The sequence below is a fragment of the Eucyclogobius newberryi genome, unplaced genomic scaffold (genome assembly GCF_026437365.1).
Source record: "Eucyclogobius newberryi isolate DKJ021-1_F unplaced genomic scaffold, fEucNew1.0.hap1 SCAF_8, whole genome shotgun sequence".
In the NCBI taxonomy this organism is placed as follows: Eukaryota; Metazoa; Chordata; class Actinopteri; order Gobiiformes; family Gobiidae; genus Eucyclogobius; species Eucyclogobius newberryi.
Genome location: NW_027316500.1, coordinates 1,478,974 through 1,505,802, shown reverse-complemented (window position 1 = coordinate 1,505,802; position 26,829 = coordinate 1,478,974). Strand labels below are relative to the sequence as shown.

The 26,829-nt window shown below is 41.5% G+C and overlaps 1 protein-coding gene across 1 annotated transcript in view; it reads left to right on the top strand.

The window, feature by feature from the left end:
- Positions 1-26,829, top strand: part of LOC140351035 (TBC1 domain family member 12-like) — a 56,947-nt gene that overhangs the window by 8,814 nt on the left and 21,304 nt on the right. The window contains exons 3-5 of the mRNA XM_072436675.1: positions 14,217-14,343; positions 20,426-20,547; positions 22,374-22,456. Coding sequence (XP_072292776.1) covers positions 14,217-14,343; positions 20,426-20,547; positions 22,374-22,456 — 332 coding nt within the window. The remainder of the gene's footprint in view (positions 1-14,216; positions 14,344-20,425; positions 20,548-22,373; positions 22,457-26,829) is intronic.

Below are 26,829 nucleotides of genomic sequence, written 5' to 3'. Positions count from 1 at the left end.
TCCAGCCACCGGACATCACTCCACCCTCCTCCCCTGACCTCTGCAACTCTTTCCTCCTTGCCTTCAATGACAAAATTTCCAAAATCAACAGCTCCATGACTGCCGTCTCCATTAACTCCATCACCACCCCCACCCCTGCCCCCCCTCCGCTCCCTGACCACCCACCCTTCCCTGCCCTCACCACCTTCTCCTCTGTTAACTCCTCTCATATCATAGACCTCATCACCGCTTCCAAAACCACCACCTGCTCTCTCGACCCCCTCCCAACGAATCTAACCAAGGCCTGCCTCCCTGCTCTCATCCCCCATCTCACCACCCTCTTCAACCAGTCTTTATCCCTCGGCCATGTTCCTTCCATCTACAAACTGGCCTCCATCACCCCCATCCTCAAAAAACCCACCCTAGACTCCGCCAACCTCTCCAACTACCGCCCCATCTCCAACCTGCCGTTCCTCTCAAAAACGCTGGAACGCATCGTCGCCGCCCAACTTCACACCCACCTCCAGTCAAACAACCTCTATGAACCCCTCCAATCTGGCTTCCGCCCACTTCACAGCACTGAAACAGCCCTGGTCAAAGTACTCAACGATCTCCTCACCTCTGCAGACTCCGGGGCCCTCAACATCCTGTTACTACTAGACCTCAGCGCAGCCTTTGACACTATAAACCATTCCATCCTCCTACAAAGGCTGCGCCAACTGGGGGTTGAGGGCTCTGCACTTGACTGGCTCACATCCTACCTTACCAACAGGCAAGAGTTCATTTCCCTCTCCGGTCACTCATCCACCCTCTCCCCAGTAACGCAGGGGTCCCCCAGGGCTCAGTCCTCGGCCCCCTCCTCTTCATCTGCTACATCTTCCCCCTTGGTCACATCCTCCGCCAACTCAACCTGGACTTTCACTGCTACGCTGACGACACCCAGATATACCTCACCGCCAAATCCACCCAAAACCCTCCCCTCAGCCACATCGAAACCTGCATCTCTACAATAAAATCATGGCTCACTCTCAACTTCCTCAAACTGAACAGTGACAAAACAGAGCTCCTCCTCATTGGCACCAAATCCACTCTCAATAAAACTGGTCCCTTCTCACTCAGCATCGACACCTCGACCATCACCCCCTCTACCCTGGTACGCAATCTCGGTGTCATCATGGACCCCACCCTCTCCTTTACTCCCCATGTCAGCCACATTGTCAAGACCTCATACTTCCACCTCCGCCGCATCGCCAAAATCCGACACTGCCTCACCCTCCCCGCTGCTGAATCCCTCATCCATGCCTTCATCTCCTCCCGCCTTGACTACTGCAACTCCCTCCTCACTGGCATCTCCTCCCATTCCCTCCACAGACTCCAAATGGTCCAAAACTCCGCTGCCCGCCTCCTCACCCACACCCGGTCCCGTGATCACATCACTCCCGTTCTCCGCTCTCTCCACTGGCTCCCCATCAAGCAGCGCATAAACTTTAAAATACTCCTCCTCACCTTCAAAGCTCTTCACCACCTTGCCCCCCCTACCTGTCTGACCTCCTCATCCCCCACCGCCCCTCCCGAGCTCTCCGATCCTCCTCCTCTCTCACCCTGACTGCACCAACATCCCGACTCAAAAGTTTTGGCGACAGAGCATTCTCCCGAACAGCACCCCGACTCTGGAACTCCCTCCCCCAACCTGTCCGCCACTCTCCCTCACTCACAACATTCAAATCCCGCCTAAAAACATACCTCTTCACCCAAGCTTATGACCTCCCCTACCCCTAGCCTCCTCTACCCCATTGCCTACACTTCTACCCCCTGTTACATCCCCATCTTTTTCTCTCTACTTCTTCTGTCTTGTTCATTTTATCTGTATATTAATGTGTTCTGTACGTGTTGTCCCCCCTGTCTGTAAATACCCCCCCCTTTTTTATTATGTTCAGCGTCTTTGGGTCACTGAAAAGCGCTATATAAATAAAAGTTATTATTATTTATTATTACATTAGATTGTAGTCACTCATTTCGCTGTTCGAGTCAGTAATTTAAGTTTTGTATCTGCGTAATGTATGTCTCATGCATCAAAGTATTTTTAAAGTCTCATTTCAAAGTGGATGAGATCTCTTGTTAGCATTAGCTCGTAGCCTAGCTCTGCTAGTTGAGCAGAACAACAACAACTAACTCTTCTGACAGCCCTGCTGTGGCTTCTTCTGTCTCCTTCGTGTGTCCCTACTCTTCTGCAGATTCCTCTGAATAAACACATGAACTCGTCAAACACAAACCAGCGCAAATTATTTTGACCGCATCAACTATCAACAGGTAGATTGTAATCGTCTCAAAGTTGTAATAACTTACCCCACAGTCCAGTCTCCTCTGATCCTCCTCCAGGCTCGCTCCTTCTTGTGTTCCACCAAAGTTGAACAAATCTGAACTTTTCTGCGACGAACAATTTTAATGCTTTGAAGCTTATTCTTTAAAGCTTTTGTTTAGAGCGGAAAGCGTCAAAACGCACCATCTGCGCCGCGGCGAAAAAGCAGGAATCGCGCCGCGTGAAATGCAGGAGGTGTTCGACGCGCGTTTACATAGACTTTAATGTAAACTGGACACTTTGGCCGCCGCGCTCTGAAAGAGTCTTGTAGTTTTTAGCTGTTTTGCTCTGGGCGCGCTGAGCTGCTACGCACCGCGCATGCGGGTCAGTTTGGATCGGCCGAAAACCGGCAATTACGACATGGACCGGCCGGTCACCAATTCAGCATAAAACCGGCTTTTTAAATCGGCGGCCGATTGATCGGTGCATCTCTAATTAAAACTAGTATTGTATCAATATTAAACAGCAAATCTTACAAGTATTGGTAGTTACAAATGGCTGGAAGACTGATGAAAAGGTTAAAGGTCAATCTACCTTCAAGAAAGATAATCCAGGAGTCCTGAAATCTTTCTTGAAGATAGATTGAAGTTCACTGAGGGAAATGTAGAAAATAATTTTAATTAAAAAAAAAATAAAAAAAAATCGATCTTTGGACGTACGAATCAATAATCGGTCATTAATATGCGAATCCATTAAAAATCGGAAAATCAATTATTTCAACCCAGCTCTAGTGGCAGGACTAATCGGCGGTCCACGCCACGAGGAAATGAGACTTAGATTTGGGCCAAAAAATCCTCCATTCCACCTTTAACTTCTCTGAACCTGTAGGCCAGGGGTCCCCAACCTTTTTTGCATCACGGACCGGAATAATGTAGGTTTTATTTTCACGGACCGGTGTGCCAGGTTATATCGCAGTCAGGTTAACTTGCGCGGGGCTTAGGCTTCCATTCGATTCAGCTCGGAAGGCTAAATGTTCTCAAAAGACGCGTTTGTACATTGTTAAGTGTACCATACCAAAAGATCCGAATTGGAGTAACATAACGTACAGTTACACATGTCCTCACTGTTCTTCTGACTGGTGGAAGCTCATCAGATAAATATGTGACTGACCATGGATAAACCAGTTACATGTCTACCTGGAGACATTGAGTTATTCAGTTTCTGAAAGTCTGAATTCAAAGCTATCCAATGATGTCTCACTCATGCACATCTGATAATATTTGAGTAAGTTGTGGTCATTTGAATGTATACAACTCTCAAAACCTTTCACTGAGGCCTCTAAAGATTCTCACCCGAGTGAGCCCAGAGTCACAGGGGAGCTCATTTGCATCTCATTGAGATAAGCCCTCCCCCTGTCACACTGACACCACCTTCCCCCTACAGCTGTCACTGAAGACTCAAGAGGAGTGTTGTTATTGTTGATGTGAACTGGACTTGAATTAGAAGTTACTATATTGAAATGGAAATACTTTGATGCTATTCAGGGCCTTTTATAATCCAAGAATCAGAATCGGAATAGGGTTTATTGCCATTTGTCGATAAACAGAATTCACAGGTGAATCAGTGCAACACAAACAACAAAATATTGAACACTGAGCACTAAACGGCATGATATGTACATAAGGAAATATAAAGGTATAAAGTTATGTAGTGCAATAGGAAGTGGTGATATGTACATCATAAAAATGTATATATTAATGAGATAATAGATATATGTACACCATCAGAGTCCAATTGCATCAGAGATCACATCCACATCCTCTTCTGTGCTGTGACTCTCGGCGCTGGGCATGTGATGTCTTTTGCCTCGTCATTACAGAAAGGTCTGATTTTTTTCATGCAGATAGGTCTGCCTGTCAATGTTCAGTCCAGGTGGGACTAGGACTGAATTGCGTAGTAGCTGAAAGACCACAGGTTCTGCTTCACAGTGACTTTTTGCAAGCACCACACCTGGTTTCTTGGCATCAAAGCTGTAAGCAAATAACTGGACATTTAAGAAATGGCTAACTATTTAACATAAAACACTCATTAATTTTTTTTTTTTTTTTAACACAATGTGAGTTTCAATATAAATACCTGAAGTGCTGATAACTCTTGATCTTTGGAAGCTGCGCGCCTCGCTCTGTGCTGACCCGGCGCGCGTCTCTCTGTTCTGAAAAGTCGCTCTGTGCGCCTCTGCGCGCAGGGTCAGTTGTTGCAACGCAGGTTGATACAGAGGAAAAGGACAGATAACTTATAGGAAGTTTAAAAAAATACTCTTAATAGAAGAACTCTTATAAACAAAATCTCCTATACACAGAACCTCTCATTTCTCAATAAGGAATGGAGGGGGAAAATAAAGATAAAATAAAAACAGCGTAAGACAAAATAATACTAATATCTATAGCAATCTATAATTGCTATTCTGCATTTGCACTTTATTGTACATTTAATAAAGTGAAGTTAAGTAAATGATGTGTAATAAATAGTACCTGCTGTGCAAAGTCGAAGCTGTAATGCAATGGACTTCTGCATAGTTTTTGATAAAATCCAGCTCTGAGTGCCTCTTCTGAAAAGTGAAACAAAACAGTAAAAAACACGAAGATACAGACTACGTGATGTTAATTATTGTTGTATAAATACCTTTTGTTAAGATAAATAACCGGTTGGTACGGGTAATGAATATATATATAAATATATCAACAATCAAATCAATATGTAGCACAACAACAAGAAAACACAGACGGACAATTCAGACAGACTTTCCTGCGCTCTAAAAATCCACCATCGGCAGCGGTTGATAAGGCGTCTATGAACATACACTCGAGTTTAAAACCGGCGCACATTAAAGTGATTAAAACCGGGTTTTTTACTCGCAAAGCTTACCTGGTTCAGCCGTCCTGTTGTCTCTCCCAACACCGTGCACGGAGAGACACACAGGAAGCTGATAATGGCCAGGCAAGCGCGTGATTGGTTCGAGTGACGCAGTGCGTGCGTGACGTGCGACGTGCGTAAGCCAGAAGTGGTATCGGGAGTTGTAGTTTTTTTTCTATTCGGCGCTAACAGCCGGTTTAGCCACGAAAACTAACGCAAAGCACCATAAAACACACATAAAGCACAACCCACACAACCTACGGGTCAAGAAATACTACATAAGTATATAATTTGTATAGACAAAACGCCGAAAAATAACCCGATAACAGGTTGATAGCAAAGTTTAGCTTCCAACTTAGCCCCAAAGCCCGGAGCTAAACACAGGTTTAGCCACGAAAACTAACGCAAAGCACCATAAAACACACACAAAGCATGCATGCAGACATTATACCATGCCAAAAAGCTAGTTTCAAGAGACTACGTGATGTTAATTATTCAGAAAGTGGTCACATTAAATTCAAGCCCGTATTTGTGGCCCTCAGAGGCAACTGTTGTTGTGATTTTGGGCCTTACAAAAATAAATTGATTTGATTTGATTTATAATGTAGAGTGCACTGAAGCAGCATGTTAGCTTAGCATTGCTGTGTCTGCTCCGGACCACCTTAAAACACAGCGTTAAAGCAATACTTTAGAGTAAAAGTACCTCAGTTCCGTTACAATGCAGTCCAGGGAATGCTCTGGACACAGTCTGGAGTAATGAATAATGTCTCCGAGAACACGGAGCTGTAGCCTTGTGGTTCGCAGCTGATTGGTGGGAAAAGATCAGATCTGGCCTGTGAAACACTAGATCTGAGCATTCTCTCGTCCTAACTTTGTCAGACACAATAACTACTGAGTGATTCTATAATTAGGGGTACATTTCACTTCAGTAAAAAGAGAGAAAAAAAAAGGTTTTGTTTGTTGATAAATTCATTCTATATTTTCACCTCCCGAGGGAGCACAAACCATTATCTTTTTTTAAGCTTGAACTTAAATTAAATGAATAATTTATGTTAAAGTGTTTGCATAACTATGTGGTCAACCCGGTAACGGGCAATTTATAGTTTATGATGTACTTCAAAGTAGCACACAACATACCACAATTATTTGGTGAAGAGTTTTTGTACGTTTAGTACTGGACACATATGTTACACTGGTAACATATTTAAAATGGGGGATTTAAAATTATGTATTTATTTGTTTATTTATTTGTCTATGGGAGTTTTTGTTTATTTATAGGAGATCTTCTGCTGGGAGTGTTTTTCAGACTTCCTATAAGTGATCTGTTCTTCTGTATCTACCTCTGTATCTACCTGCGTTGCACCAATGAAATTTCCCCATGTGGGACAATAAAGGAATATCTTATCTTATCTTATCTTTGTGTAGTTTAGTTATTAATTTGGGGGATTACTCACCATGACTGCTATTTAAATCTTTATATAAGATAACTTTGAAAATCACACATTTATAAATGTTTTATCATCAGGCTGAGAAATAGATTTTCAAAGTTAGGGGCCCCAAGCAATTTCAGGGGCCCACAAGCGCGCACAGCATTGCGGCGTCATAAGAACAGGATAAATGTGTTGTTTTAAATCTGGTTATTAGCATGTAAAACAATTTAAAGTACTTTGATCTGTTATTTGATATGAAAAGCACAAATACTGAATCATATAAACCAGAGATCATGATCTTTAAAACTGTTTAATTCAATATAATAATGTTTCTTATATATAAAATAAATACTGTTTACAGTATTTGACACAAGGAGATCTTGTGGAATATATAAAATCACAGCCTACAAAATAAACTACTAACATATATACATTGCCCCGAAAATTATACTGGGCATTTCCGAGGACACTTGACCGCAACACGAACGCAGCGGCCAATCAGATGCCCGCTTTCATCGATATTACATCACGGAGACCGCTTGGCCAATGAGAAGCGAGAAGACGTGCGAAGTGGGCATGTCTGTCAAAACGAAACTTAAGCGATGAAAATGCCCCGAATATGGCCAAATTGCTAGTTAAATCTTGACGGGCCCCCTCCTATTTCAAACTGCGGGCCGGCCGGAGATTCAACTGCTTGCGGGCCCCGGGCCCCCGTCTACTTTGCAGCCTGATCATAATAGTGTAAAAGGTCTTGTTCTTGACATACACTGTTTCTGATACAATATAACATCCGGGGCCGGGTCTCGGGGGCAGCAGTCTCAGCAGGGACTCCCAGACTTCCATCTCCCCAGACACTTTATCCAACACCTCTGGGGGATCCCGAGGCGTTCCCAGGCCAGCCGAGAGACATAGTCCCTCCAGCGTGTGCTGGGTCTTCCCCGGGGCCTCTTCTCGGTGGGACATGCCCGAGCCATGGCTCTACTCCGAGCTCCCCCGTGTGACTGAGCTCCTCACCCTATCTCTAAGGGAGCGCCCAGCCACCCGGCGGAGGAAACTCAGTTCGACCGCTTGTGTCCGCGATCTTGTCCTTTCGGTCATTACCCAAAGCTCGTGACCATAGGTGAGGGACAACAGACATTAAAGTCTATATAAGAGGTTAGACTGCTCCAAATTATATTTCAGATTTTTCTAAACATTTTGATACATTCGTCCTTGGTTTAACAATGTATACTTCCTGGGCAGCAAATATGACATAGGTGGAGGTAATTGCACATCCTTTACCCAGGAACCATACTGAAAACAAGAGCCCAAATCCATCCATCAATTACGATGGCAGTAAACCATCCATCCATCCATCCATTTTCTACCGCTTGTTCCCTTTTTTGGGGTCACGGGTGACTGGAGCCTATCCCAGTGACTTCGGGCCTTAGGCGGGGTACACCCTGGACAGTGGCCAACTTGTCGCAGGGCCAACACAGAGACATAGACATTACAGACAGTTCACTCTCACATTCATTCACTAGGGCCAATTTAGAGTCACCAATTTTTGCCTAACACATGCATGTCTTTGGATGGTGGGAGGAAGCCGGACCCTATTTAAGGTCATGGAAATTAAGGAATTGTCATGGAAAACATTAAGTTAAAATTTGTACAAACCCTGTATTATAGTTGACCAAACCAGAAATTCCCATTCCTAATGTGATGCATTTTCTTCAGCATATTGGCCTGATGTCTGGATACAAATTCAATGTATGAAAAACGTAAATTCTCTCTTTCTGGCGACCCCTGTGGCCTGCCAATTTAATGTTCTATTCCAGACTCTTCCACTTTCAATCCCCAACTGGCTTTTTGATGAGTGGAATAAATTAGTCCCAAGATTTGTATAGCAAGTCAAAAAACAACAACTTGTAAATGGTTCTAAACTCTAAGTATCAAAAGAAACGGAAGGTTGTCTAAAAAAATAACTTTATTTCAGCTAATCAGACCGTTGTTGTGCATCCAGTGTCCTGACCCATTACGCAGAAGCAGGTATCTGACGTAAACTAACTACACAGTGTCTTTGCAAAGGGCCAAGATGTTTTCCGTTATGTGATGTTTTCTTAATGAAGTCCACTAAGGGGCTGTTTTTGTAACGAGGAGCTGTGGATCTGAGGCGCTGCATGATCTGCGTAGACTTTAGATAGATTTAAAGCCCATATGACAGGGTCTCATGCTTTTTTCTTATTACGACGTTGTATGGTCCATGGGGTCAATAATTATCTTAGTTTTACATTAGTCAAGTTAAGATAAGATGTTCCTTTATTGTCCACACATGGGGAAATTTCATAAGTTGAAGTTAATGAAGAAAATTTTACAATTAATAGTTGAAAATGACAGGAAGTGGTGCCAAGTTCTACAACAGAATACCTCTGTCTACAGTATGTCATCAAAATGTGGAAATTACATCCAGAATGCAAAGAAACGTCGCACACAACTTATACATTTTGATGACAGATTTAACAATTATTTTACAACATAAAGATGTCAGATGACTACTGTATGATTTAAATGGACTTTGGCCAATCTGGTTTCTAAGTAACAGTTGTGGAATTACCTCTATCTGCAGGCCATGTCAAACCAGGAAGTAAATTTAACAAACCTTGCCAAAATTGCCCAATTGGATAAAAACATCATATTCCCTTTGTTTTACTGAAAAGTGTGCTAGCTGTGGTTCTCAAACTGTGGGTGAGGACTCAAGGCATAGAGATTAAACTAGTTTTTTTTTGTTCTAAACTGATTAAATTGACAGTTTTATAAAACATGATGACAGAAATATATAGGGGAAAATTGCTAAATAAAATATGTCCATGACGCAGACTAGTTTATATTTTGCTTAAGTTATTAAGGCCAACAAAAGTGTAGCAATAAGTCTTTATTTAAAGTTACAACAGTAACTCCTGCACACGGCCCTGACAGTGGAAACAACATTTCTTTACTGTAATTGTTCAAGTAAGATTCTAAAAACAGTAACTAATTGGGCTGTTTGCTGTAACCCGACCCAACATTTTACAAGGTCGGTAGGTAAATTGTATTTATTTTTTTACTTTGAAGGGAAAAAAAATAAATCCAAATTAATTGTATGTTTGCTGTAACCCTACCAACATTTTTCAAGTGGGTAGGTAATTTTTTTATTTATTTTTTACCTTGAAGGCATAGAAAAATCCAAATTTGTATATAAAAGCCACCCATTCAATGATAATGAACTCCACTTCATTTGAATGTTCGAACGCTTTGGTGGCACTCAGCGTCACAGATTAGAGATCAATCTCCTCTTTTTCACCTACCAAGTCCACTACGACATCACGCCACATATCAGTCTGTCTTAAAACCATCAACTTATTCTTAATTCTCACTCTGTTTCCCCGGCACACTGAACCGTAATGAACACACATGTTGTCGCCATTTTTTGATTCTGCCAGTGACCCGCAGTGACCGCCAGGCGTCGGGCTTCAACAGTCAATGAGACGTTCTCCTTTGTGTTAACCTGTTACCATCCACCTATTTCGCCCTGTGCACAATGGTTGGACATACCCAAATGGCATTGCTTATAATGTAATGGTCCTGCGCATGACATACTTCATTGTGTGCTTATGCTGTTCACTGTACATGCTGTTTATCTTGTTGAGAACAACTGTGTAAAGCTTCAGATCTCTAGGAACAGGCATTTTGGTGCTGTTGACCTTTTTGTATCAAAAAGTATATTCGGAACAAGTGATCCAAATATGTGCCAATTGTGCCAAACTGTTTTATTACAATTTTTTTAGCTCCTCTATGATCATAAAACATACATTTTGATGTTTTGTAGGCCACTAATATCTATTATAACTGCTAAAAACAATGTATGTGAAAATGTCTAAATATGAGTTTACCCATGAATTTCCCATATAGAGGTAAAAAAATATAATACAAATTATAATATATATATATATATATATATATATATTATATTTTGTATTGGTATAATAATACATATATCTAACAAAATGCGCGTCCAAAAGGCTAATAAAATCAGAAAACGTTATGCGTAAAATCTAGTCTCCTCCTGTCCAAAAATCTGGCTCTTTACAGCCTTTACGCACGAGAGCAGAGACTATTCTGTGTGAATAAACCCTTAGTCCCGCCCACCATTCTAAAGCTATTCTTATTGGCTAGAATAATATGTCAATCAAATGCTAGCACTATGTGGCTAAAAACAATGGAACCATGTGCGTCGGAAGCGGCGCATTTTCTTTGGACGGAGAAATGCGCCGGACGAGCCTTCATCCTGAATATCATCAGAGAAGAAAACTTTGTTTACTTGACAATATCTTGAAATCGGATAACTTCTGGAAAAATACAAGTGTCATAAACAGCAAACAGGTAGGACATGCGTTTGTAAAAGTTGAGACTTTCTCACAAACTATTGGCAATTGCTTCTTGGGGGCATATTATTCAATCAATGACATAGCGATAGTTAGTAATCAAGTAATCTATTGATTATTTTCTAATAATTTAGTTTTACATTCCGTAAATAATGTTATAAAGTATGATGAGTCTATCTGTCAGAGAGAGAGAGACGGACTGACGGCTTGGGGAATATGAGATCATGGGTACGACTCCCACACGGAGTCAAATTTATTTCCAGATTAAACTTTTTAAACTTATGGATTGGACAGTCTAGTTTGTTTAGGGATGAGTTAGCTAGAAATGATTTACCTTCTTTTGTTTAGAGCGCTGTAACTCTGCAGATGATTCGAGGTCGAGTCATTTTGCAACATTAGCTCTGTGTCCTGTTCATCTTATCCTCCGCGTCCCCTCAACCCCTCGACCCTCGCGATACGATACGTATCTCGATACAGGCGTCACGATTATGATTACGGGATGCGTACCGGTCCGCAGGACCGGATCCGGACTTGTAAAAACGTTTCGGTTCAGGTCCAAAAAAACCGAAACCCCGGCGATTCGGTTCTGGACGGCAGAAATTGAAGCCGGCGCAATGAGTTTAAAGACGCGAGAGACCGAACACTGAGGCAGCTGTAAGATCACTGACTTTATTTGAAGCGTTTGAAGCCGCCGCGTGCGTCGCCGCTTGTGTCGCTCACAAGTTGTCACTTTATTTCTTGAACAGAGTTGGTTACTGTTGGCCGTAACCATGGTGATGGAATAGGAACATCAAAAACTACCTCGTCTCCTGAGCCCGCTCTTAGCTCCGCCCCAGAGACCGCGCACGTGCACTAGAGACTAGGGTCGCTACAATATGAATGAAATAACTGTATTATGTTGTGATGTAGCATTTATTTAGGTGGGTTAATGTGCAATATACATATTTATACATCTAAGTAAATACTAAGTCAAAGTAATATTGTTTAATTGCTGGATTCATTAATTGGAGCTTATATTGTGTATTTTGTGTAGTGTAAAATATTTTCATATTCTATTTTTGATACTGCTAAGTTGATTGATTTATAGTGGTTCTAGTTGACTGTTTTGCTAGTTTTTGAAGGTTTTTACGTGACTTTGATGCCAATGGATCTGCAAAATTAAAGAGTGGAAATGTATCTAAAGGCATTAAACTTCAGGTGTGGGGAACAGCCCAGTCAAACCAGTAACACGCTTACACACATAGTATCAGCAGAAACAGCTGCCACAATACCAATACTCAACATGCTCTTGTTCGGAAGTTGTTCCTCTAGTAAAACACATGAATGTGTGTTAGCAGCTCGCAGCTTGTGATTTGTAAGTTGTAACTGTAATAAACAGTGAATAAACCAGATAAATTGAGTTTATTTCACTCTGCAGTTAAGCCTTGTGTTTGATAGTCGTCCTTGTTCATGTGTCTTCAACTTAATTTAGCCAAGTAGCTTGTGTTATGCTGTTGTAACATTATGCAAATATGGCATGAGTTCAGCCGGACTCATTAGGTCCGGACCTGAACCTAAACCTCTGGATTCGAATCCGGACTTGAACCTGAACGTGGGTTTAGGTATGCATCCCTAGTCACGATGCATGTATATTCATATACAATTCCCTCATTACGATACGTATCCCAATACATTTTTGAAAATATTTTAATCAATTTTTCTACTCTGGATAAAAAAAAAAATATATTATAAATCTATTCTGCTCTAATAACTTCATACACCCAACCAACTAATCCAAAGAGAAATATATGGAACACATTCTAGTAAAGTATTGCTAAAGTAAAGTTTCATGCCAAACAATTAGCCTGGTCTGAATATGCTGCAGCAGCATCTGATCAGGTCCACAGCTCCTTCTCGCCTCGACTCAGAGGAGCTTCTGATCAGGTCCACAGCTCCTTCTTGCCTCGGCCCAGAGAAGCTTCTGATCAGGTCCACAGCTCCTTCTTGCCTCGGCCCAGAGGAGCTTCTGATCAGGTCCACAGCTCCTTCTCGCCTCGACCCAGAGGAGCTTCTGATCAGGTCCACAGCTCCTTCTTGCCTCGGCCCAGAGGAGCTTCTGATCAGGTCCACAGCTCCTTCACGCCTCGACCCAGAGGAGCTTCTGATCAGGTCCACAGCTCCTTCTCACCTCGGCCCAGAGGAGCTTCTGATCAGGTCCACAGCTCCTTCTCACCTCGGTCCAGAGGAGCTTCTGATCAAGTCCACAGCTCCTTCTCACTTCGGCCCAGAAGAGCTTCTGATCAGGTCCACAGCTCCTTCTCGCCTCGGTCCAGTGGAGCTTCTGATCAAGTCCACAGCTCCATCTCGCCTCGGCCCCAGAGGAGTGCAGCACAAACAGCAGATCAAAAGTACCATTCCACCTTGTTTGCACGTCAGTCATTAGCTTGTGTTCCGGCAGATTGAGCAGCTTGTGCTTTTCCTGCAGGACGGTAACGTACGTAACGTAAAGTATTGATACTGTGTGCTGCCTGGTGGTTAAGGCACAGCACACGTATGCCAGGCTCCGGGTGCGGCCAGCCGCAGTGTTATGCGTTTGGGTCCCGACTCCGGCTGTTTGCTGCGTATCCTCCCCTTTCTCTCATCCCCCACTTCACCCTGGCTTCTCCTGTCTAGTAAAGCTTATGGGCCACAAACATCTCAAAAAATAAAATATCAATACAGTGACTCAGTATTGATACTCGTATCAATTCTGAGTCCGTGACTATATATTGCTGTATCGATTTATCGACACAACCCTAGTCTAGTGTCTTCACCCAGTCACGGCTGACTTTCTGTTTCATAATCATTATGCTGCCCAGTCAGTTTAAAATACGCCGCTCTCTCCTCTGTTGTGCTTTAGTTGCCACAGGTCTGCACGGAAACGAGCTCAGTGTGAAACAAGAGCCACAAGTAGTTTTGTGCGCTCTGTGCACCACAGATCCACGCTGTTTGTATTAAATATGTATCGACTTCAGCAATCTTCACAACACCCACCATTGTATCTGATGGTCACCTCTGAAATCTGATTTACATGCCAGTGTAACATACAGATGGACATTGGACTGCTAAACATAATTCCAGTGAGGTTTATTTTTGCTGGAATTATACGTTGTATCAATCATACTTTTTATTAGCAGCAGCATGGGTTTATGTAACATGGATATTTCTCTCTTTCAGGAGCCTGTTTTCTAGGAAGCCCAAAGAGTGCAAGGCGTCTTCCCACAATGCAGCATCCTGGAGACTGTTCACCAAAGCGCCAATAAAAGAAAGTGATCCCAAACACACAGACGAGGCCTTTCCTCAGGTTAGTATCACAATATTTGCCCTTTTGAAAAGAAAATGTCTACACGCTCACTAAATATCTTAGTGACTCATGAGCAAAGTTCAGTGCATTTACCAAACAAAATTGTTATTAGTTAAATAATATGTGGACTGTTATGTAGTTTATGTATGAATGCAATTCTGAAATGATCGTAGGATCAGGTTTAGTACAACTGAAAGAGAATGGAGCAAGGATGATAGCAGGTAAAACTTAAAAATAAGATGACTATCTTCAGGCTGAGTCATCATTTTATGCCTGTTCATTCACTTCACTAATCACGTTTGTCAGAGGGTCAAGTTAAGTATTTTACTCAAACAAGTTAACTATGTAATCTCTTGGCAGATTGCGCTTTCAGACACATGTATATCTTTTAAAACCCCTTCCACCTTCATTCTGAAGGCTGGTACCGGTCCATACTTTTGCTCAGATTCATTTTCACTGGGCAAAAACAGAAGCTATGGCAAGGCTAAACTAGGGCTATTTTTGTGACTGACAACCACTCAACACCAGAGCCTTTTTACAAAATGTTTTAGAAGTGCTAATATCAGCTAATATAGCTATATATGTTATTATCTTTTTTCTTATTCATTTACAGTAGAGCTGGGTTGAAAAAATCGATTTTCCGATTTTTAATCGATTGACATATTAATGACCGATTATCGATTTGTACGTCCAAAGATCGATTTATTTATTTTTAAATATTTTTTTAATTAAAATTATTTTCTACATTTCCCTCAGTGAACTTCAATCTATCTTCAAGAAAGATAATTCAGGACTCCTGGATTATCTTTCTTGAAGGTAGATTGACCCTTAACCTTTTCATCAGTCTTCCATCAGTAACTACCAATACTTGTAAGATTTGCTGTTTAATATTGATATAATACTAGTTTTAATATGTTGCTTCTCTACACAGTCATGAAGTGAAGGAAACAGATCAAATACATTTTTCATTTTTCATAACATTAACCCCTGAATCGAAATCGGATCGAATCGGAAATCAGATCGAAATCGGAACGAATCGGATGGGATCTGAGAAATCGGAAAAAAACGATTTTGAAATGTAAAAATCGGAATTGATTCTTGAAATTTGAATCGAAACCCAGCTCTAATTTACAGTATATAATTTAGCCTATATCCACGGATTTCTTGTCATTGTTTGCTGTGCGATTTATATAATATGCGATTCAGTCTTCTCGTCAGTACAATGAGGACACCATCAACATCTGAGTCATTCTCTTTCACAGGATTAGGAGTCAATAAATCCCTCTAAAACTAACAGGAAAATAACACACTGACTGAAACACATTTAGTATTATGTGCCTCATGTACTTGGAAACAGCTGTCGCCGGTAAATTTGGAACCTTCATGGACCAAGCACAAGTTTACTCAACACAAACATACACATAACACAACACTGAAATTGAAAATGTTTAACTTAAAAATTGCATTTTCTGTAAAACAAACAAACATGGGGGGGTGGGCGCCGCCTCTAAGAAAGCATTGGATTCTGTTAGCTGGCCATAGTTCTTTAAGTGCTGAACACATTTCTAATAGATCGCCTTATGTTATCTTGTTTTTTTCGTTTGTTAATAAATCTTGTCTGATCATTTTGGATTACGTTTGGGAATATTTGTTTCATTATTTTGGGCATATTTGAGGTGTAGATATGATAGTCCATATTGCACAGTGCCCTGTTAAACGTTGTTGAGAGCAAAGGAGTCATTTAGAGCCTTGTACCACACCAATGTCACTATTAGTTCTAGAAATCTTTATTAGTATAGAAACAAATTTTCTTGACCGTTTCACGATTCACATTTCTTGTCTGAGTAAATTCAAAGTTCTTTTTGTAGATTACTTTTGGTATTCCTTGGTATCTTTCGAGATTTCTTGTCCAAGTTACAATTTTCCCTATGTTTTAGAGTGGTGGAATAATACTTGTAGTTAGTTCTAGAACTACTTTGTTGTTGTTGTTGTTGTTGTGTTACTTTTAATAGTGGTTGGCAGACAACTGAAAAGGTACATTTAGGTCTATGTCTATGTCTAGTACTTGTAGTGTTTTCGTCATACAATGATCAAAGCAACTGTCCAGACCTACTTGAACTACTTTGTAGTAGCCCCTTATGTAGCCCCTTATGTAGCCCCTCCCCTCTTCCCAGTACACCGGTCCAGACCTATGAGTGGTGCTCATGCACATGCTATGACCCTCACCACCCATTTCAGGGCTTTAAGGGCAGCAAGGCCGAGCTCGCACTTTTCACATTGTGTATTATATTCTGTATAGCAGATAATCATTATTCATTATTATTCATTTTTGCCACAGGGTTTTTTAGACAGGGATCCTCTGGGACAGTTTTCCATTTGCAGTTTGATTGTTTCATTGTTTGAAGTTAACAAACCTGCATCATTTTAGCTTTTTTCATCATTTGTGTCTGGTGAAGGATAGCTGTTGTCTGACCAGCCATTCCCAACACGTTTTGGCAAACTACTTATCAAAACTGTGTGGGTCTGGGGCTCGACCGCTGCGTTTCAATTTCTAGGGCGGAGTTTAGAGAGCAGAGACAGAACCAATCACATAAACCCAGAAGTGACGCAAAAAACGCGACGCGCTTAACCGGATATTAAGTAGCCCGTATCTCAGTGTGACGCGTTAAAACCTGCGCCTGGGATTAGATAGGTAAATGGATGACCGACGACTTCATTGGCTCTGACTCTGATTCCAGACCCTTACGGATTCGAACAGAATGTGGGCGGGGCTGGCGGGTCAGGCAAGGATAGCTGTAGTCTGATGGTCACATGGGTTTTATATTTGATTCAGGAATTTATGAAACTAAATTAGTGTCCATCTTCCAAAAAATAACTGTTTATAAAATTTAGATCAAGCTTCCCTGTCCACAAGCTCTCAAAGCATTCAAGAGCACAGACTTTGTGTTCTAAAATATAATACTTGGACAGTAGGAAATTAGGTTAAGGTGAAGACTGTCTGCAAGTAGGCTGATAATGTTTATTAGCATAGCCACTTAATGAATGTGGTAGTTGAATGCGAAAACTAGCATTAGCCAGTGATTTCTCCTGATGGCAGTCATCTATTTATGGCGCCTAACATGGTTTTTGGGGATGTTTATGGAAGAATTAGCCTTGTCATATTTTATTTGTTCTTTTATGTGAGAATTCCACACATGTAATATATTCCACATTAAGAACAGGAGTAGTAAGAAGACCAAGTCTTGCATAACCCATGAAAGTGGGAGGAGCAGGGAAGAGGAGGAGGAGGGTAACAGATGTGGGGCTGGCTGCAGGACTGCTGACACGTCAAAGTGTGGAGGAAGAGAGAAGACGCCACATGATCTGTTTAGCATGTGTGAGAATGGAAACTTTACTTTCTTACTGACGAGAAGGCTACAGCACAGTATCTGTCACAACTGGAACCCTCTCCCCCTTCCACAACATGAAGTAGAGTGTTTGTTTTTGTTGTTTTATGTTTAAAAAAATGCATATAAAAAACAATAAGTGTTTTAACCCATGCACTTTGAAGTCATCTCACTCTGGCTTGAAAATCTTTTTCATGGCATATTTTCAGTTAGTAAAAGGTGTGAATAGTGCTACGGCTTAAGCTATTAGATTCGATAATTCTACATCACATTCCAGGAAATGTGTCTGTGTGACCTTTCAATGTGAATATATGCTGCTTTTACCCGTGCTACCAGAAAGTCAGTGTGTTTCTTCTAAATGTCAATCCATAAACAAATGAATGAAGCCCTAGGGATGCACCAATATCGATTCTGGTGCTAATAATGGATTGGATGTCGATTCCAGATCTTGGAATACTGACCCCATTCCCTGATCAGCCTTGTATTTTGGTGATTATGAACATAACACACCTCGTATTAAAGCTCAGAACATTTTGAATTTGCTACATTTATTTTGCTTTTACATTAAATGTAAGCAGAAGGCTGTAGGTAGTACAAGGAGCTATGTCACAATTTCCTGCTTAATCTCACTGAATATGGACCTGCTGTCACTCAGGACCATACAGACTTAGTTTTGCAGTTTGTATTATTTATTTTTGATCACTATGCACAAAAACTTCAGAAGGCAAGAGCATCTTTAGCATCATTAGCATATGCTAATTGTGGCAGCCTGGGTCAAAGTTCAGCGGTTACACTTAAAATAATTCAACTTTTCGAATCACATTATGCACAGGAGTGAAATCCAACTCTTGAACAGAATAGAGAGCCTTTTAGCTGTATTTTCAACATGTTTGCAGTTGCAAAGTGTAGAACTGCTATTGGCCTTAAATACGTAATATGAAATTATATGTCTGTTTATTATAGTAATATCAACCTATTGCATTTTTGTAGTAGCTTAACTGACATCTTCTCAAGTATTGGTATTGACATCAGAAGTGAAAAAGCTGCATCAGAAGAAGCGTCTAACTTTGTTCAAATGAAAACGCCACGACCACTTAAACCTAAACCTTTAAATGGTGGGATAGTGATCATATTCTGGAGCACTTTAACAGTAATGGAAAGCCCAAAATATAATGTTAATCTATAATTGATTGAACAATAAGTCAAAGTAATTGCTTTCACAGTAAGGATTCATGTTTTGCTGCTCATAGTAAGGAGGTGTTTTTCTAGGTGATCTGAAGGTTTTGAGTATAATCATTTTTAATGAACTGTTACTCAGTGTATGCTTTAAATTAACACCTTAAAATGTATTTTAATTTAACAAGATACAAAATAATTTCAAAATCAATTAATTTGTCATGTCTGTATTAATAGAAAATATAAATGTAATGTTTTTATTCTATTACTAGCCCAACCAACTGTTGAGCATGTGTGAGCCTGCTCCTGTCATGTGACCTCTCAGCTCTCATAATAAACCATAGCTGAAACTAGTGCATATCATATGACTTCACACACATGATCCCTTCAGAGTACCAGTGGCTCCCTCTCCTGGTGAGGAGCAGTGATGGCAATGAAAGGCCTTTTGTGGTGGCTTTACAGCTGTGCGCTCCATCAATGCACTGTTCAATCAGAGAACACAGGCTCGATTTAGCACCACCAAAACGGGGATAGACAAAGCTGTATGGCGCGTACAATGACTGCTGTAACCCCAGAGGACGTGTGAGAAATACTACGTTACTTCTGATGAGAAGAAATACACATTTATTTTTAATGGTTAATGGTCAATATTCAAGCATGTTGCCATACATTTTACAGTTATTTAGGTTAGACTGATTAAAAGTGGGTCCGCATACTGATATTAAAATTAGGGATGCAAGATATTTTGCAATACAATTGAAATTGCAATGTTTATTGTCTTATTCGGTCAAGAAGCTGCTAATTCTATAGTGTAGATCTTTACAAACATGAAATGCATGCATTTTGTATTTGTTGAGCAGATCTTGTTTCAGTCTTCTGTCAAATGTTGATGCTCATGGATGTGCTTCAAATGAGAACTTAGAGCATAATCTAATTATTAAAACATATATTAACCAGTTCCAAATCACTGAAGAAGCTTTCTTTTTTACCTGCAGTTTACATGTTTCGAGCAATCCCACGCCCAGAAATGGGCATTTGTGATTATGAATTACAATTATTATGTAATTATATATAATTCGTATTATGCAATAATCACAGATTTTGTGGAATTACCTTAAATATTCCGTCTCCTTTATGTCTTGTTACCATAATATTCTAACCCTGTTTAGACCACTACAAAAATTGAAGGCAAATGGGCTGAACAATAAAAAACAATTTTTTAAAGTTTTGTGTTTTCCTGTCTTTGCACATTTTAAACAAGAGGACATTCGAGAGTTTGCAGAGGTCTTAACAACAGGGTTAGCAGGTTTTAGACAGAATGTTTCTTGAATAACTGCAATGTTCAAGATTATCTTATTGAGAATAATAGTCATTACAATCTAATCATATTTAATCAGGTGCTGGTTGCATTGTAGTTGAGGGCCCTGGAGACCTTCTGGGTCTTAGGGAGCACATTAGTGTTATATTATTTAGTTTCTCTTGTCTCATACTCATGTTTCAGTGTTGTGTGTATTCACCAGGAGGAGCAGCAGAAAGAGTCCGGCGCAACCTCATCCTCCCAGTGTTCCTCCTCAGCTCGCAGAAAGAACCTGGAGTTCGAGCCTCTGTCCACCAGCGCACTTATCCTGGAGGACCGACCCTCGTGAGTGACACACACACACACACACACACACACACTGTAGAAAATGTGGCAGCCTGGAGGCAAACCATTTCCCTGTGCTTTGGAACTGTCCTGTTCAGAAATATTGGACTGAAATCAACAGCCTAGCCTATTTACAATGAAGGGGGCTCTGGCCCTTTAACTCCGACAAGTTGTGGCTCTTGTTAGCGCAATAGCTGTTCTATGCTGCTAACAACAACAGGACAAAGCAGACCAAAGATGGATCAAGACCTGAATGATGCGTATCGTGACTCCCGAATCCCGATGCATTGTTGCACCCATACTACTTCAGAAGGGGGGCCTCTAGAGATAGCTGCAGCATTGGTGTGCCTTCTGTCGTGCAGACCTGGTGGACCCAAGCCAGGAAGTCCAAGGAATTGTCTGTAGACTTCCGAGACAGGATTGTCAGGCACAGATCAAGGAAAGGGTAGAGAAAAAAATGTGCAACATTGAAGATTCCTATAAGCACAGTGGCCTCCATCATCCATAAATGGAAAAAGTTTAGAGCCACCAAGACTCTTCCTAGAGCTGGGCCTGGCCAAACTAAGCAATCGGGGAAGAAAGGCCTTTGTCAGGGAGGGTACCAAGAACCTGATTGTCACTCTGACAGCTCTCCAGTGTGTCCCTGTGGAGCAGAGGTCACCACCGTGGGCACCTGGGCCACTTTTGGCCTCTCTGTCGCCCGCATGGATCTGTTCTAAATCTAGAACAGCTCTGTTAAAGCGTTCTCGTTTCGCCAAGAGAACTAGACAGGTAGACACGGCAACAGACGAGATAACCAGCTCCATGTCACTTTTTTTTTTTTCAAAATACACAAAGTAATTGCGTAGTTACAAGCCGCTAAAACGCCAAATCGAAAGTGACGCATCCTACATGTGCGCGGACAGCGCTGGATCTGCGGCACGATGCGCAGGGAAGGGACGTGTTTAGACGAGCAAAAAGGAGACAAATAATGTGCAATACCTTTTGAGAATGTCAGGAGTAGGCTGTAGAGAGAGAGCAGAGGAGGAGCTGCCAGCACCAGAATTAAACCAGGGCTAAAGTTTAAATCAGGACTCACACAGGACCAAGTCCAATCCAAACATATTTAAGCAGGTCTAACCCAAACCAGGACCTGCGTTGGGCTGTTTGGGCAAACACATGCACATTAGTGGCCAGCTGGAGATCATTTTGTAGGGCTTGGGCAGTGCTCCTCCAGTTCCTTCTTGCGCAAAGGAGCAGGTAGCGGTCCTGCTGCGGGGTTGCTGCCCTCCTTCTGCCCCCTCCTTGTCTCCTGGGTGTACTGGCCTGTCTCCTGGTATCTCATCCATGCTCTCGACACTGTGCTGGGAAACACAGCAAACCTTTTTGCAGTGCAGATTGATGTATTATCCTTGATGAGCTGCACTACATGAGCAACTTGTGTGGGTTGAAGAGCCCGCCTCATGTTACCGCTAGTGGTGAAAGATGCAAAAGTGCCAAAAAATTGTGGGAAATGGTGGTTCCTTTTCAGAGGTGTCTTTCTTATTGCCTCCTGTTTCCACCTGTTGATTTAAAGTCTGTGTGACTTCCTAACTGGACAGGGAGGTAAGTTTTATTAACTTGGAGTTACAATTTGTTGTTCAAGCGTTTCCTTTACTTTTTGAGCCGTGTATTTGTATATATGTGCATATATGTTTATACATTATACGATCTAAACCACAGGTCTAGTTGGTCCCAGTGTATGCTCAGACATGTGAGTGAACTGTTTGCACCTGAAGGCACAGTTGATTTTCTGCACAAACACTAAAGTCCCATTTTCCATGTAATAACTGAAAATGTTGTTTCAGAAACCTGCCTGCAAAGTCCATGGAGGAGACGCAGAGGCACAAGCAAGAGTACGAGGAGATGGTGGCAGGGGCCAAGAGGAGAGGTAATGCACCAGCATTGTGATATTTCAGCACTTTATGCAGATTTCAACTTCGGGCACTCTGAGCTTTTCTTAATTTATTCTCTTTTGTCCATCATCTGATAAAGGGGAACTATCAAGCACCTTGGCATGTGAAAGCTGCAACCCTTTTATTTCCAATCAACTAAAATATTGTGGGAAGATTCGGGATCAGTTTGTCCAAACACACACAAAATACATTCAAATTCATAACTTCTTTACACGTTTGATACAACACAAGTGTATTTCAGCAGCAGCTGCTTTACACCTTCCTTACTTTCCTTATATTGTATTTACCAATTTGAAACATTTTGGCCTTTAAACAAAACAAAATGTGTATAATTAACACATGGCACATGACTCATTTGAACACACCATCCCCACTGTCAAACATGGTGGTGGTGCAGCATCATGCTGTGGGGATGATGTTCAGGAGGGAAAGAGAAGCTGCACAAAGTTGACGAGAAGATCGATGGAGCCAAACACGGGCAATCTTTGAAGAAATCCTTTTGGCATCTGTAAAAGACTTGAGACTGGGGTGCAGGTTCACCTTCCAGCAGGGCAACAACCATAAACATAAAGCCAGAGCTACAGTGGAATGTTTAAAAAAAACATATTCATGTGACTGGCCCAGTCAAAGTCTAGACCTATTTCCATTGAGAATCTGTGGCACAATCTGAACTGGTGTTCACAAGCTTGAGCTGTTATGCACCGAATAATGAGCAAAAAATTCAGTCTGTAGGAGTGCAAAGCCGGGGATATGCAGCTGTAAGTGCAGATAAAGTATCCATAAAGTATTAACTCAGGGGGCCTATATTCTTTGACACGCTGCACTTTTTAGTTTTGATTTTGAAAAAAAATCTGAAAATAATGTTTAAATATAGCCGCAAGCGGCAATGATCGGCCCTCGCCACGCCGCAAGAGGAGGGGGCGCTAACGCGCCCCAATTGTCCTTTTAGTACGCCTACTGCTGAATCTGTGACGCTGTCACATCTTCTCCCCTTTGTTTTACCATCAAAAAGCAATTTTATTTTGAATTCTTGGCAAAATAACTTTTGATGGTTCACCCCTGAAGATGAGTCTCACCAAATTTCAGGTTAATATGTCTAACGCCCTAAGAGGAGTTCGTGAAAGTCTAAAGTGTAAACATGTTCTGGCGATTTCCCCATTGGAATAACATGGAAGGTTTCGGTCATCGTTACGGCAACGCCATAACAATTATGACATGGGTCTCATTGACTTTTTTGATGGGGATGCCAAAATTGAGTTGTGTGTCAAATTTCATATAATTTCACAAAACTAAATATTTAACCTCCATATAAAATCTGTAGGGGGCGCTGTGGCTCCAAATTAATTTATTTCACTTCAAGTAGGTTTAGGGCAAAGAGTTTAACAACTGATTCTAATTTGACGCAATTCGGACTTTATCTGCGCAAACGGCAGAAATGTTAAATTTGGGAGATTTCTGAAATTCTTGCTACAGTTTGCGGCTTCGCCGCACAGAGACCGTGAGAGGTATCAATGTAATTTGGATAACTTTTGATGTCCCACTCCTCAGTAGCATTTTCACCAAATTTCAGCTTTTTAGGGCCAACGCCCTGGGAGGAGTTCGTAAAAGTACGACGTTTGGAAAAACTCCGAAGTCATGTTTAGCAATTTTTGAAGCAATATGGCGACATTTGGTTGGGCGGACGGCGTTGCCGTAAAAATATTTTTTACTTCTCTTGTCACCATCTACCTCTGCGCCAAATTTCATGATTCTACGATCAGATTTTCTTTGGGTCATTTCCCATCTCTCAATGCATTTTTGGTACATTTGGGGGCGCTGACGCGCCAATTTTTTTAATTTTAGAAAAAGGAAATAGCCAGAATGTAGAGAGGCACGATTTTTAGACGTGTGCAAATTTTTGTGACTTTTCGTCAATGTTCACTGGGTGAAAAATAGGGGGGTTGGTCCCGAGAAGAAAGAAAGAAGAAGAAAGAAGAAAGAAGATTAAAGCCGCAAGCGGCATCCAACGGCCCTCGCGGGCCGCCGGCCTTCCGACTCTGCGCTTTCGACTTGATAAAGATGGCGCCCTTATTGTGTTGTATTAAAAAAGAACTTGACAGACGGTGACACAATTGACATGGCAAATCCAGTGCAAATGAACACAAATGTCGGTCAAATGTGCGGGTCCGCCACACAGAGACCGTGACACTTGGAATAAAAATATGGATAAGTTTTGATGCTCCGCTTGTGTAGATGATTTTCCCCAAATATGAGCTTGATCGAGCTATTGCCCTTAGAGGAGTTTGTTAAAGTGTGAAGCGTAAATGTGAACATTTCAGAGATTTCGCTGTTTTCCCATTTCTGACATATATTTGCAGGTCCGCCACACAGAGACCGTAGCACTTAGAATCAAAATATGGACAAGTTTTGATGCCCCGCTTGTGTAGATGATATTCTCCAAATATGAACTTGATCGGACAATCGCCCTAGGAGGAGTTCGTTAAAGTGTGAAGCATAAAAATGTGGTGATTTGAGCGATTGTACGATTTTCCCATAAGGATAACATGGGATGTTTCTGTCATCGCTACGGTTACGCCGTACAAAATATGACTTTGGCTCTCATACTTTTATGATCAGGATGGCAAATTAGAATTTTGTTCAAAATATCATGTCATTTGGAAAAACTCTATTGTTTATAGGCTACTCTGAAGGCCAAATAGTCAGAATTCTGGGAAACGTTTGCGGCTCCGTTGCACAGAGACCGTAAAAGCTATCCTTAAAATTTGGATAACTTTAGATGCACCACTTGTCTAGAGGACGTACACCGATTTTGAGGTCGGTGGGCAAAACGCACTAGGAGGAGTTCGTTAAAGTGTGAAACAGAAAAATGTGGATATTCGAGAGATTTAGCGGTTTTCCCATAGGGATAACATGGGAGGTTTATGTCATCGCTACGACTACGCCGTAAAAATTAAGGCATTTGTCTGATTGGCTTTTTTGATCGGGACGCCAAAATAGAATTTTGGGTAAAGTTTAGAAAATTTTGGTAAAACTAATTTTTGACCTTCAATGTTAATTTAAAGGTCACTCTGTAGGGGGCGCTATCGCGCCCATTTCAATTTTGTCATCATAAACTGGTCCAAACTAGAAAGTTGAACAACTGATTCAAATTTGGTCCTAATCGGACTTGTTTTGATCAAATGGGAACAATTTTTAGATCTGCAATATCCCAAAATAAGTTGTCCAACTTTGCGGCTGCGCCGCACACAGACCGTAAGAGGTATCTGAAAAAATTGGATAACTTTAGATGCCCCACTTGTTCAGAGGACCTCCGCCGATTTTGAAGTTGGTGGGCAAAACGCCCTAGGAGGAGTTCGTCAAAGTTTGACGTGAACAAAATGGCTAACACAGCGTGTTTTCATTTTCAAAGGAAGATGGCGGCCATAGGGTAAGTCTGGGGGCGTGGCCACAATAATATTTGTTTTTTGTCCTCACAAGAGGAATGCGTGTTCCGAATTTCGTAGCTTTACGACAAAGTTGACCTCGGGGCGTCTCCCATAGGCGCAATGTATTTTGACTTTTGTCGGTGGCGCTGTCGCGCCATTTTTTTAGGGAAAAAAAAATGGCCCAGAAAAAACAAAATTTTTCGCCGATTCTGAATTTTGGGCAAAGTTTGGTGAGTTTTTGAGCATGTTCAGGGGGTCAAATTAGAGTTCAAAGCGATGAAGAACAAGAAAAATAATAATAAATATAGCCGCAAGCGGCAATGATCGGCCCTCGCCACGCCGCCGCCACACCGCCGCCACGCCGCAAGAGGAGGGGGCGCTAACGCGCCCCAATTGTCCTTTTATTACGCCTACTGCTGAATCTGTGACGCTGTCACATCTTCTCCCCTTTGTTTTACCATCAAAAAGCTATTTTATTTTGAATTCTTGGCAAAATGTGCGGCTTTGCCGCACAGACACCGTGACTCTTTGAATGAAAATGTGGATAACTTTTGATGGTCCACCCCTGAAGATGAGTCCCACCAAATTTCAGGTTAATAGGGCTGACGCCCTGGGAGGAGTTTGTGAAAGTCTAAAGTGTAAACATGTTCTGGCGATTTCCCCATTGGAATAACATGGAAGGTTTCGGTCATCGTTACGGCAACGCCATAACAATTATGACATGGGTCTCATTGACTTTTTTGATGGGGATGCCAAAATTGAGTTGTGTGTCAAATTTCATATAATTTCACAAAACTAAATATTTAACCTCCATATAAAATCTGTAGGGGGCGCTGTGGCTCCAAATTAATTTATTTCACTTCAAGTAGGTTTAGGGCAAAGAGTTTAACAACTGATTCTAATTTGACGCAATTCGGACTTTA